General features: G+C 42.3%; 1 protein-coding gene across 3 annotated transcripts in view; it reads right to left on the bottom strand.

The window, feature by feature from the left end:
• The window catches only part of PIP5K1B (phosphatidylinositol-4-phosphate 5-kinase type 1 beta), a 327,449-nt gene that overhangs the window by 143,840 nt on the left and 169,285 nt on the right, over positions 1-14,324 (bottom strand). For all 3 annotated transcript variants that reach the window (XM_089913283.1, XM_022573556.3, XM_022573557.3), the window contains exon 5: positions 7,024-7,141. In XM_089913283.1, coding sequence (XP_089769409.1) covers positions 7,024-7,141 — 118 coding nt within the window. The remainder of the gene's footprint in view (positions 1-7,023; positions 7,142-14,324) is intronic.

The raw sequence follows: 14,324 nt of genomic DNA, 5'->3' as shown, positions 1-14,324 counted from the left end.
ACTCTGATACAGTTCAGGACCTGTGCCTTGTACACAGAAGGAACTCAATAAATTTTTGTCAAATAAATGACTGAAATTTACCAACAACTGAAGAGCTGTCTCACCAAGAAGTGCCCCAACCCAGCAGAACAGTCAATTTTGGGCTAATGAGCTTAGTGTTTATTAGCTAATAAATCCCAATTATTAACTAGAGAAACATTAGGGGCAGAGAAAAAGGTAAGGAAGCTATGGTGTGAGATCAGATGAGCCCTGGTGCGAGGCAAAAGCAGGGATTTAAGGAACTGTACTTTGAGGATGGAGGCATCTGAAAACACCAGGGCTGAACATCCTCCAAAGCATTTTATCTGGGCTTGTGAATATTTAAGTCCTCATCACAGAAAAATCTGAGAGGAAGTGGGGAACAAAAGGAAGGAGGGAGGAGAAGAAACAGAGAAACTGGGAGAAGAATGATTAAAAGGAAGTTTCTAGATGTTACCATTTAAATTAACCTGCTTTGGCAGCACTGTGGGTAAGGGAAACAAAATCCACCAGGAAAAGAAAGAAGCAAGTGTTTGCTGCCTTCCTAAGCGTCACTGGCAACTTCCATCTGCTACCTCCTCCTCCTTTTTCCTCTAGCCTTGCTTCCTGAAGCTCTCTTGCTAAGCAGCAATGCAGCCTAAGCCCTTATGAACCAGTTGAGGATAAGAGAGGAAAACAAAAATAGTCATCATACTGCACACAGGATGCTATAAAAGCCACGAAGAAGCAGAGGGCACCTTCTCTCCTGTGTGCAGAGTCCACGCGGAAGGAAAGGCCTGGGACTTGGAATCGACTGATGTTTCTAAAATCATGACTCTGTCAGTAGCCAGTTCTCTGACCTTGAGTGAGGAACTTAGCATCTAGGAGTCTTAGGAGCCTCATCTCTAAAATAACGATGGTGATCTCTACCTAAGAGCAGCTCAAAGTTTTAAAAACGAATGCTTTTGAAACCTCTGGCAGAGTGACCACTTAGTCATTGCTGTTGCCGTTTTTCATTACATGATCATACACACAGCTGGAGAGCCAGCAGTGCCCTAGGATGTACTGAGGGTTTCAGCCTAAGTCCCACAACAAAAGGGCTACCCAAAGGTACACTAAGATATTCTTGGTGAAGCAAGAAAAGAGATGGGCCGGGGGTGACAAGATAAGTTAGGGGTTTGGGATTAACATATACACACTACTATATGTAAAATAGATAAACAACAAGAACCTACTGTACAGCACAGGGAACTCTACTCAATATCTTGTAATACCTATAATAGAAAAGAATCTGAAAAAGAACATGTGTGTGTATAACACACATACACACATGTAACTGAATCACTTTGCTGTATACTTGAAACTAACATGACATTGTGAATTAACTATAATTCAATTAGAAAATAAATTAATTTTTAAAAAAGAAAGAAAAAACCTGGGTCTTCTGTATAATCATGAATTTGAGACCCGGGAAAATAAAGGTGTGGATCCCATTCGCATAAAAAGTGAAGGCAGACCCCAGACTCCCTTTAGGATTCTGATTTTTTGTTCCATGGGGTTTGAATTTCTGGCACAGAACCTTCTTATGGATAGGAGTAAATGTTGTGAAAGTACAAAAAAAGCAAAGAATGCAGAAATTAGGGGGTGATCTATTTCTGCAAATAGAGAAATTAGGGGGTGATCCAGGAAGAGCTGTCTAGGGAAAACCGCATTCAGACGTGAACATCTGCTTCCAATTAAACTCTCAAATTCTTCTACAAGCAGTAACACAATCTGGAGGCTATCTCATTGGTTACTTAATTGCCAAATACTCCTTTATTATGTAATTTATAAATGAATATGAATGGAGAAATCAGTTGTTTTGACCTATTTTAATAACCATTTTGGGGTCACTCCTAGCACAGCATCAGTCTGCAATAAACTAGCATTATGATGCTGAACACCTGGGACTATTACCATTATCACCTCTAGTTCTATGGTTTTCCACCCTGCAACTTGGTTACCATGTTCTCTTGCTAAGCAATCTTCTCTGAAATGTCGCCTTTTCAGAGCAAATATAGAGGAGCTATGGGAACATTTTAATTAGCCATGATCAACAAGCCCCTGTGTAAACGCCTGGGTTGATGCACCTTCCCAGCCCTCTCATCTGCGCAAGCTGTTCCAACGTGTTTCTTCCCTGCCTTGTATTTCCTGCAGGGCCTCCCTATGTACCCACTGGAAAGAATGCAAAGTACAACCCAGCTGGGCCCTGCCAAGGCAAATTAACGTTGTAAACTTGCACAGTGAGGTGGAGATCATTTTTCCTGCCATTTCTTACCCTCGACAGTGTCAAATATTCACCCCGCTCTCTTTCTTATGGGTGTTGGTGAGCCTGAAAAATATCATATAAATCACCCTGGATTTGGGAATACCCAGGCACCTGGTAAAGAAGGAAATGAACCAAAGGCCTGCTGCCCAAGCAGAAATGGGAAAAAAATGCTCTGGGGCCCCTTGGCCTTCCCCTGGGCGGCATTTATTTAGGAACAAATAAGGAGCATTTGCATTGCTGTGCGGTGCACGTGGACATACCTTCACCACACTGTCTTATATCCAAATTATGCACGTTTCAACATGAACTTGTAATTAGCACGCACATGGTGAGTTTTAATGGTACTGAGAATGTAATCAGAGTTATTCAGGCTGAAATCCAGATGCAACAGCATAAGGCTAAGTAGAAATACAAACATATCACAGAGATCCAATATCAAATCTACCAATAGTTACCAATCCCTACATTAAGTTACCCTCTCCTTTCCTCTCCCATTTAGATCAGTATATCTTCACAAATTTGGGTTTAGATAACCCCAGTTTGATAGATGCCAGCATGCATTTGTGATCTGCACCATATCCTTTTTTTTTCTTCACACAGTTTTTCAGGGGACGTTTTAATTCATTTTTCTGTGCTTTTTTGGCCTTAACTCTGAAAATGTGCTTTGTTAGGGGTCTTTTACCTTTTTGGCTGTATTCTTCAGAATGGATAACCACAGTTCATAGTTTGATGGCTAGGGAGTGGTCACCTTGAGACCACATCTAATAAGAGGTCTGAGACTTAGTGGTTGGGAAGCATGAGGCCAACTGGTAGAGGGAAAGAGCACCAGGGAAGGAGGTGAGACCACTGTTCCGGCCTGGGCTCTGCCTCCAGTCCCCAACGTGGGTAACCTTGGGCATCTCCCTTCACCAGCTTCAGATTCCTCATCTACAATGAAGAGTTGGGTTAAAAAGTCTCTGAGGGCTTCCCTGGTGGCACAGTGGTTGGGAATCTGCCTGCCAATGCAGGGGACACGGGTTCGAGTCCTAGTCTGGGGGGATCCCACATGCCGCGGAGCAGCTGGGCCCCTGCGCCACAACTACTGAGCCTGCACTCTGGGGCCCACGAGCCATAACTACTGAAGCCCAGGCGCCTGGAGCCTGTGCTCTGCAGCGGAGAGGCCACTGCAGTGAGAAGCCCGTGCACCACAACGAAGAGGGCCCCCCGCTCGCAGCAACTGGAGAGGGCCCGCGCGCAGCAGCAAAGACCCAATGCAGCCAAAAATAAATAAATAAATTTATTAAAAAAAAAATGGTCTCTGAGTTTCCACCTGACTTTCTGAAGTATGTTGTGTCTGGCAAAAGACCCCTTTCCTCATCTACCACACTCCAGATGACTGGGTGGGCTCCTCAGATGTAGTAGTTTAGAGTGAGCTTCCAGAAGCTCCAAGACCAGTAAGGTGAGCTGCCTTGGTCCTGGGCTGTGGGTGGCCCCAGCCTTTGGGGACCAGGCGGCCATGTTTAGCTAGAGGCCCACTGCCCTTGTTCTGTTTCTTGCAGGTCCCGGAAATGGGTCCGGTTACTGAACTGTGTGTACAATTAATAAGGGGGGTGGAAAATGCAATCAAACAAAAGCACACTTATCTGTCTGACCCCATCTTTTTTTCCCCCCTAACTTTTCATTATGGAAAATTTCAAACATACACGAAAGTAAAGAGAACTAATTAACATTATGTGTGAGTTGACACACGTGTCTATCTTCTGGCTTCAACGTGTCTATCTTCAGCTATCAACTCATGGCCAGCCTTGTTTCCTTTACACCCTCAACCATTGCCCTGGCTGCTTCCCTCAGATTCTTTTGAAGCAAATCGCAGACATCATATCATTTCTCCCACAGATATTTCAGTATGTGTCTCTAAAAGACAAGGATTCCTCTTTTAAAACACAACCACGGGCTTCCCTGGTGGCGCAGTGGTTGAGAGTCCGCCTGCCGATGCAGGGGACATGGGTTCGTGCCCCGGTCCAGGAGGATCCCACGTGCCGCAGAGCGGCTAGGCCCGTGAGCCATGGCCGCTGAGCCTGCGCGTCCGGAGCCTGTGCTCCGCAACGGGAGAGGCCGCAACAGTGAGAGGCCCGCGTACCGCAAAAAAACAAAACAAAACAAACACAACCACAATACCATCATCCCACCAAAAAAACCCCAAAACTTCAACATAATCCAATGTCTAGTCAGTCTTGACATTTCACCAATTTCCTATAATTAAAAAAACAAAACCAAAAAACCCACTAAACACACAACTGGTTATTTGAATTATCTAGCACTGTCTTTCTAATCTTCCTGATCAAAACCTTCCCCTCCTGCTATACTGGACCACTCAAAGTCCTTCTAAATATTTAATGCACTTGCATCTCTGGCTGACGGTGCTAACACTGCTCCCTACCCTTCTACCCTGTCCCAACATCTTTCCCTTTTTCCCACCTACTCAAATCCCTTGCAACTTTTAAGTCACAGTTAAACTACGCCATGCCCATAAGAAGCCCCCCTAATCATCAATCCAACAGAGAAAGACCTCTCCCTCCTTTGAAATCCTGGAGTATTTATTGTTTTGCTTCCATCTTTTTATTTACTGCCTGGTAGAATTTGTTGTTTTCCCACATAAATCATCATTCCAATTGGATTCTAAGTTCTCTGAGTGCCATGACTTATAATTTTTTGAATCTCTCCATAATTATTAGCAAAGTATATTAGTTCCAGTTGGTATTCAAAGTACCCAGTGATCAACTAACCACCTCTTGCCAGGTACACGAAGGAGGACTTTTGCTTTGAGAAGTCATCAGCTTGGTCTCCCCTGCTCCTTTGTAAATACTCTGACCTCATTATGAAGGTAACTTTTCCAGCTTAAAGGCTCTTTAGGAAACTGTATAAGCTGTGTGAGTTGTTGCTCAGAAAAAGGCCTTCCCCAAGGAGAGAAATCTTGTGAGAAAGACTGAATAAAAGAATGGGCTTCCCAGCCTGCAGGTCAGCGGCCATAGGAACACTAAAGGAAGACCTACTCAGGGTAGACAGCCATCTCATCACACTGATTGAATCTGTGTTATGAAATGCAAGTCTAGTGGCATCTCCTTGGCTGGTAGAAGCTCAAGGTAAGTCAGAAGAGAATCCATTAACTGGTAACATATGGCAGAAGATGAGCTATCAATCTTGTTTTCAATAACACAATATCAAGACCCCACTGGGTTCTCCAAACATGTTTCGTGAATGACAGTGACCCTCAGTAATTACAGAATGGCCAGAAACTAAAGGATCTTCTCTAAGGTACACCCCACCCCCAATCCTGCAAATATGTGTGTCTGTGTTGCACTTGAGTGGTTGGGAGGGCAGGGTTGGTAATGCTGGGTAGAGGCACCTAGTCTCTCCATCAAAGGGGTGTGGTGAGGCAGAGATCGACATAGCCATTCTGACAGGTGTGAGGTGCTATCTCATTGTGGTTTTGATTTGCATGTCTCTGATGATTAGAGATGCTGAGCATCTTTTCATGTGCCTGTTGGCCATCCGTATGTCTTTTTTGGAAAAATGTCTGTTCAGATCCTCTGCCCATTTTTAAATTGGGTTGTTTATTTATTTGTTTTTGATGTTGAGTTGTATCAGTGCACATTTAAGGGCAGCAGGGCACCCAAGGACTTTCTACTCAGTTCTCATGCTCTGTGAAGACTTCTTAATGTGTCTTGAGGAACCAGTATTCTCTCATTCATCAGGCAGAAGTCATGTTATTTTCTTAGGGCCCAGCTAAATTCATGGGTTTTCAGCAGCCCAGAACAGAATCAGCTCTGAAGTTAACCATTTATACCTTACCCAAATTATAAGATACAGTTTAAATACTCTCTGTTAACAAGTAACACATGTTGCTGTACTTCCTCTGCAAAGGATTCTTCTAGGATCTGGCTCAAGTCTTATTAAGATCATTCAGAATGGGATGAACAATACCTATTTGATGGTATCCTTCCTAAAGCTTCTTGAAAACCAATTTTCAAGAGCCCCAGGGTGTTAACAGTGATCAAATTATGAGATAAACCACTTTTTCTCTTGAAACAGAAAGAGAGCTCCTGGCTTCTTGAATAGGAATAAGGTAAAACTCTGAGGTCACAACAGACATTCTCACAATAAGGCAGCTGTGTTTGTACCCACTGTGTGCAAGGAGGCAGACAGGGAGAAGAGACAGGCCTAAGGATAATACATGTTCTGGTACCAAACAAAAACACCTCTAGAAAGAGCCGGCATGAAGAGCTGTTGAAAACAAAACTATCCAGCTGCTTTAAAATCATATTCAAATTGTAGGTCAAGGTGAAAATGGCTGTGGGCCAAGGCAGGTTTGAGACGAATGGTATAAATAAGTCAATTAAAATAGGAAGGCTTTCATACAGAATCCAATCAGCAAAATTCACAGGAGTCTTTATAACTAATTATAATATATCTGTTAGAATAATTATCTGAAGTAGCAACCGATACCCCACTTATTCAAATATCAATTACCATAGCACATTTTGTAGCTATCAGGTAAGAGCTGCAGAGTTAAACTACATTTCCTGAAGCTAAATTTATAATCCTTACGAAACTTGGAACTTTTACTATGCTCCAGAGCTTTGTAAAATAAGAGACACAAGCCACTTGTCACTGTTGCTATGAGAAAAATGTTGACGTCACACATTTCTGGAGAAGTAAGGAAAATGATAGGTTCTTACCAAGTAATCATCAGGCTTGATGCCAAAAAGTTCTCTGAAATATCGGAATGCTAGTGGAGCATATGTCTTAAATCTGAAGTCTGGGTAGTGATGTGCTGGGGTCAGATTGCTCCCTTCACTGCAGTTAAAATGTTAAAAAGAAAAAAAAAAGAAAGAGAGAGAGAAGGAACATTAGCAAAGACAATTTTGACTTCAAATTCTAGCTCTATTTGTCCTGTGCCAATTTCCCCTCTAGGAAAACATCCCTTGATACTGGGTCTCTCTAACCTCATGTCACAAAGGCCAATGGGCATCAGGTAAAAACAGATGCTAACGCAGCAAGGGCCACTCCAAGCAGGCATCCCTTGCCAATCACAGTGTGTCTTTAACCTGAAAATTCATCATCCCCCTCTGCCTCCTTCTTGGGAAAATCTCTCCATTTTCCCCAATGAAACCACTGTTGTAATGCTTTAGGTATAAGATCCAGGGCTTAGTGTTTGGAGCAATGCCAAAAAGGCATTTTTTTGGCAATGAATTTTGAATGTCGGATAAACATTTTAAACTAGGAATAAGTAAAATAATTTAGAAAATATCTCACCAACAGAGAGAACCATCACAGTGGAAATAGATGGGTCCTGAATCTGAACTCTTTCTTACATCCACAGTTACAGGAAAAAGACCTTAGATATTTTAGGGATTTTAAAACCTGATTTCCATTCCCATATATATCATTATATTTTTTTCCCTCTTCTGGGTTCACCTTTGAAAATTTTTGTGCAAAATTTATGATATATAAAAGGTATAAAGAAATCAGTGAATACTCATGAACCTAAAATGCTCCTTAAGAATATTATTCATATAGTTGACTTGCCTTCTGTACTTTTTACTGATCATATACCCTTCCTTCTCCTCAGAGGCATCCACTACCCTGAATTTTGATGTTTACGATGTTTACCATTCATTTTATTCTTTGACTAGATATATTTCACATGACATCAGAAAAGTCACCTAATCCTTCATTGTAAGAAATTAGAACAATGCAGTAGAATAATATACTTTTATGTAGAGATTCAGGATCTCTTTTTACCATATTCTAGATGGGACACTGAAGGCTGATTTTCATGGATGTTAAACGAATCAACTGTGCAAATAAAAAGGCTTTTAGCACACAACAAGCACTTGGAATCTACTACAATTTAAGTTTGCTGAGGTCAGTCAGAATTTTGTATCAGCACCTAACACATGGTAGACGATAAGTATTTTTTGAGTGAAAAAATGAGTTTTCAAGATAATGCTAATTCAGTAAAGTTGATTCTTAGGTGAAGCTTAGGTTCAAAAGTCAACATATAAAGTCAAAGTCACCATAGTCAAAGATCATCCTTGATCTGTTCAATGTATCCAGTGCGGCCAGGTTTTCCCCTGCATGGTTACAGATGACTGTTCCTTTTGGTGAGTTCCAGAGGAGGTAGTTGGCTTGTGTTGTTAGGGGTCATCCTCTTATAATAAATCTTATCTGGAAAGGCCAGGACTGCACTCAGGCAGCAGCAAGGCACACACAGGAGGGGAGTGACACAGGAACGGAGGCTGCCTGGGAGAAGAGCTCATGTATGGAAGAGCCCCCATATCACCTGCTCACTTAAATGGCTACTGTTGCCCTAAGTAAGTACAGCTGAATATTCATAATGCTTGTATGACACCCAGGTATGGTATTCAAACATTTCCTCATTCCATATTTTGGGATTTATGAGGAGACATGCACTCAGTTACAGCTCTTATGGGGTTGCCGAAAGGAATGATTTTGGAACGTATATGAATATAACTTGAAAACATGCGCTATGTAGACATAAGAGGTAAAAGCAGAGGTTCAAAAGGACCTCTGACATCCTTCTTCACTGTTGCAAGCAAGTAAAAATAATCACAATGCCTTGGGTTCTGAAGCAGGCTATTTTCAGTGGGTTAAGAGTGTTGCCAATTTTTTAATTTGTTCCACTCTGTTTTCTCCTTTCAATCTCATGCAAAGCAATTCATTCCATTACAGCAGATCACCTTCAACATTCAAGAGTAAAATAAAACACCCGTTCCACTTACATGGAATTATTCTTTAAATGATTTATTTCCATGGAGTTGGGGGGCCCAAGATTTTATTAGAGAGGATACAGTATTTTTTTTTTTAAGGAGGTGTTGGGGGTAGGAGTTTATTAATTAATTAGTTTATTTTTGCTGTGTTGCGTCTTCATTTCTGTGCGAGGGTTTTCTCTAGTTGTGGCAAGTGGGGGCCACTCTTCATCGCGGTGCACGGGCCTCTCACTATCGCGGCCTCTCTTGTTGCGGAGCACAGGCTCCAGACGCACAGGCTCAGTAGTTGTGGCTCACGGGCCTAGTTGCTCCGTGGCATGTGGGATCCTCTCAGACCAGGGCTCGAACCCATGTCCTCTGCATTAGCAGGCAGATTCTCAACCACTGTGCCACCAGGGAAGCCCCTGAGGATACAGTATTTTTTATTATCATTTTCATTTTTGGTAACTCTGAGCTTCTTGAGTTGTTCACCTTTCCCTGAAGCAAGTATTAATTATAATAGTTTTCCTTGGATTCACATCTCCCTGAGTACTATGGTTTATTTAGCAATGGTGTAAAAAGGAGAGTGTTAGGTTTCCTTGGGAATGAGACAGGCAGACACATGCGCGCACGCACGCACGCACATGCGCACACACACACACACACACACACACACACACACACACACAGAACATCTCTGGTTAGAGAAAGGGAACATTCGTTTCTTTAGGTATCCACCCTGACACAGCTCGTATTAAAAGCCACCGCATCACTAAAAATGAGGAAAAAACCCCACCGAATCTAGCTAGCTTTGGGCCACAATAAGATACAGAGAATGGTATGGGTTAACTGTGAGGCAGGCTTGCCTGTATGGGGTCATCAATAAATTGTATTTGTATAAATGGAGATGATGAAAAGGGGGCAGGGATAATACTTAACACAGGCATTATAGAAAGTGGCAATTTCTTCACAGCATAACTAACAATATATTAATAATTAACTGCTGAGGTTATATACAATCTTGAATCTCTCCATTTGCCTGAATGGAGAGGAACATTCCCTAATAGTGGATCATAAAACATTGCCACTTTTTTTCTCTTAGTAGGTTTTAGCTTATGAATTCTGCTTTCCTTTGACCAACATTAAGACTTTGCATTCTGTTAAATCATACTGGATACCCTGTATGGGAGTTAAGATGCTCCTAACTCCCTGTGGTCCAGGGACACCTGGGTTCCAGTTCCATCTCTGCCATTTACAAGCTGTGCTCTCTGAGGCCTGGTACTGAGCCTCTAGAAATAACATGGCAAAGTGGATGGAAACGTGAAAGGCCATGCACCTGGCAAGTGGGGAGCCCTCAGTGTGTCTGGATGATTAAGGCTGTGTGGTGACGGGAGACAGCCCAGGGTTGGACATGTCACGTGGAGAATGAAGTGACTAACTGGCTTAAAAAAAAAAAAAAGGGAAAATGAAAGTGACAAAATGAGAAAATATTTGCAGCTCATATCACAAAGAGCTAATCTCCCAATACAGAGAGCTCCAAAATACAGCAGAGAAAAAGACCGAAAAGTTGTATATGTAAAAAAAATAGCCAAGGGTATAATCAGGCACTTCACAGAAATGGAAGTATAAATGGCTTATGCATATGAAAAGATGTTCAACCTCATTTATAATAGAATAAATGCAAATTAACGGTCACCGAGATATCATTTTCTCTCTCAGATGGGTAGAAATTTAAAACTTTGATATAGCTCAAGGGAGACTGGTACCCTGAGACACTATTAGTGGGAAAGTAAATTGATACTTTTCCTTTGGAGGACATTTTCACAACTCCTGTCAAAATGACAAATGTACATAACTCTTGATTCAGCAAATGCATGGCTATAATTTACAGTACAGATAAACTGCTGTTTGTACAAAATGACATGTTTGTACCTGGTTATTCATTATGGCACTGTTTGTAAGGACAAAGGATTGGAAGCAACTTAGATGTCTCTCAGAAGGGAACCAGTCAACGTAATTATGGTTCAGCCACACACTGGAATACCACGCAGCTATTAAAAAAGAACGAGGAGCCTTATGTACTGAGGTGGTGAGATCTGAGACAGATTAAGTGAAAGGAGCTTGATGCAGAATACTGTGTATGGCATGCCACCATTTGCATGCAAAAGCAAAAAATATATCTTTGGCATGTATCTGCACAAAAAATCCTTGAAGGATATACAGACCCCAAGTAACAGTGACCAGAGTTAGACAGGTAATAAAGGCACAGGAATGAAAGGGACACTTTTCACAGTATTTCTTCTAAAAGCATCATGAGGATTAACCCTTCTATATATTACCATTTACAACATTAAAAAAATTTTTTTTAAGTTAGGGGTAAAAGCCATAACCCCAAAACAAAGCTCTGCACACTGGGTACCACACAGCAGAAGGGTTTGCTTCTGCTTATTAAGCTGCTCCAGTGAGTAACAAACACCGACTCGGCATGAATGAAGTTCTACTGCAGGAAATGCAAATTAATGGGCTGTTGGCCCCAGCTGGAGTTTGTCAGGAGGTATAGGGCACAAGCGCAACACCAAACAGCGGGTGCAGTGAGGATAAGCCAGCAGACACTAACCTGATTTTCTCAGGTTGGGCACTGGCAGACCTACTGGGTACCAGTGTGGGTGCTGGTCCACTGATGCCCAGCACAGAGGCTCCTCTGCACGCGCACGAAAGGCTAAGCCAAGGCAGTAACACAACCGCAATCAGCGTTAGTCTGCTGGCCCGTGGAAGAGGTCCACCAAAGACTCCTGCAGGCTTTCCTTGCTGGAGCCTGGGTGGTAGCCAACAGGAGACTGTCCAGCACCTAGATTTCTCCAGCAAAAACGGACTCTGCTGAAGAGCAGACTTCTTCACAATTTAAGACTTATGTTTCTTCAATCCATTTATGTAGTGATTGGGGGATAAAACTCCACTTTCCTGTCTTGGCATAAAATCGAGCCTTTGGAAATTTCAGCTGTGAGGTTTTCACCAGGGGTTTGACATGTTTGGATCCCAAGAGCTGGTAAAATTTCACCAATAAAAATCTGGAGGCCGACATGGGATTTCCAACTTGCTTTTGCCAAGTAAGAACCTAAACAAGTAAGCCAACACACAGTACTGTCCTATCAAATTATTAAAGAAAGGGTTTGTTAACTCCACCAGAGGAGGAAGAAACTTCAACTAAAAAACTGTACTTTTCTCTATCTCGTCCTTTTCTCCCTTATTTCACCAAGACGCAAAGTTTGATTATGGATCAGCTCTGGCATTTTGATATTCACTCTTCGGAGGAGTGTTCAATTTTTAATCCAACTACATTTAATTTAAAGTTAGTGTTCGTCTTAAGTCCAAAAGTACGTTATTTCTTAACGGCAATAAATGTTTAGGATTATACAACGCTGAAGCTTGAGGAAGCATTAGCCACCGTCTGGAATTTCCCATTTAGCAGAGAAGGAAATCAAAGTCCAGGGAGGGAAAGTACTGACCGAGGCTGGTCAGGAACAAACAAGAGGGGAGATTAGATCCACATCAGGGCAGTGGAAAAGTCACAAGCAGTCAGCTTTGCCTTAACTTCAATTTAATGTTCCCCGGTTAGTCTTCCTTTTCAGGATCCAGTTAGAGGCTTCAGGTACCACCTGCCCAAATACCCCAATTACTTCCCCAGGAGGGCCTCAGGTAGGCTGAGTTTGATTAGCCATGCTGAGGTTCTCATCTGTATGTACCGTGAACACCCAGCTTTGTGTATGTGATTTTAGAGCCTGATAGCCAAGCGCTATTTTTGGCGGCACTGGGTGGAGAGATGTGGTGCTAAGCAAAGGTGTGAAACTGAGTAAGCATCTCCAGGACCCTCAAGGGGTCCAGTTTTGGAGCTGAGGCCCAGAGCTTTGAGGTTTTAGAGGCAGCATTTTATATATGGTGAGCTTCCTTGATTTCAAACTGTAACCGACAATTAGTGGGTTTGTGGCCTCCTGGCAAAACAAGTGGGTCAGCAACTCCTAGGTGACAGATTTATCATGAGGGATCGGCTCATGCAATTATGGAGGTTGAAAAGTCCCATGATCTGCCATATGCAAGCTGGGGGTCCAGGAGAGCTGGTGGTATAATTCCAGTCCAAACCCGAATGTCTGAGAACCAGGAAAGCCAATGGTATAAGGCCTGGTCCAAGTCTGAAGGCCCAAGAACCAGGAATGCTGATGTCCCAGGGCAAGAGAAGATGGATGTCCAAGCTCAAGCAGGGAGTGAATTAGCCCTTTTCCCGCCTCTTTGTTCTATTCAGGCCCTCAACGAATTAGATGATGCCCACCCAAATTGGTGAGGTGATTTTCTTTACTCAGTCTATTGATTTAAATGCTACTTTCTTCTAGAAACATCCTCACAGACACACCCAGAAATAATGTCTTATCAGCTATATGGGCATCTCTTAGCCAGTCAAGGTGACACATAAATTTAACCATCACAGCAAACATGACCACACCTCCCATGAGGCAGGATCAGTGAAGGGCCCTTTGTCCTAATGTACAGATGGTGATACTGAGACAAAGAAAACTTAAGTGCAATACAACTGGACAAGTGACACTACAGACCAGTAACAAACTAGTGGTGGCAGCCAGTCTTCAAAGTAGACCTTTGTAAGTCAGGGTATGAAGAAGCAGCTTTAAGCATTATTAATTGCCTCTGCCAACTCAGGCAAGGTAGAGATCGCGCAGGTTTCACATATAACTATTTAACCTGTGAAACAGAAATTGGTCCTCTCTCTTGCCAAATTAGACAGTGCTCTTGAACGGAAAAACAAAACAAACATAAGAAAATAACAGACATACCCCCCTGCTGGTGCCAACCTCCTTCTGCTGAGCACATCTGTGATGGGTACCCCTGAGCCGCCTTGTGAAACACGAGGCTGCACCATCTTTTGAGGCGAATCAGCTGACAGCCAGTCTTTAAAAGTCAGTAGCTGAAGACAGCTTAAATTCCAAAACCAAAGAATGCATTCTGGGGTGTCATTTACTGGGAACATGTGATATCGCTGTTCATCCTCTAAATGTTAAACTTCTCAAGTAGTTATTACCACACTGGGAAATTATGTTTTCAAGGCAATTTCAAATAAGTTAAAATGTTATGTAATATTCAGTGTGTGCAATAAATCTTTCATTTTTGAGTTAAAGAGATATATAATTTTTATTGACAGAAAATCATTTTTCCGCATCCCCGCTACACAAATGTTGAACAAATATTTTAAAAGTTTTGAC

This window comes from Delphinapterus leucas, chromosome 6, assembly GCF_059928025.1.
Source record: "Delphinapterus leucas isolate spDelLeu-1000000601 "Yukka" chromosome 6, BTC_Dleu_Yukka2, whole genome shotgun sequence".
In the NCBI taxonomy this organism is placed as follows: Eukaryota; Metazoa; Chordata; class Mammalia; order Artiodactyla; family Monodontidae; genus Delphinapterus; species Delphinapterus leucas.
The sequence above is the reverse complement of the archived record's forward strand: the minus strand, read 5'-3'. Positions and strand labels throughout refer to the sequence as shown.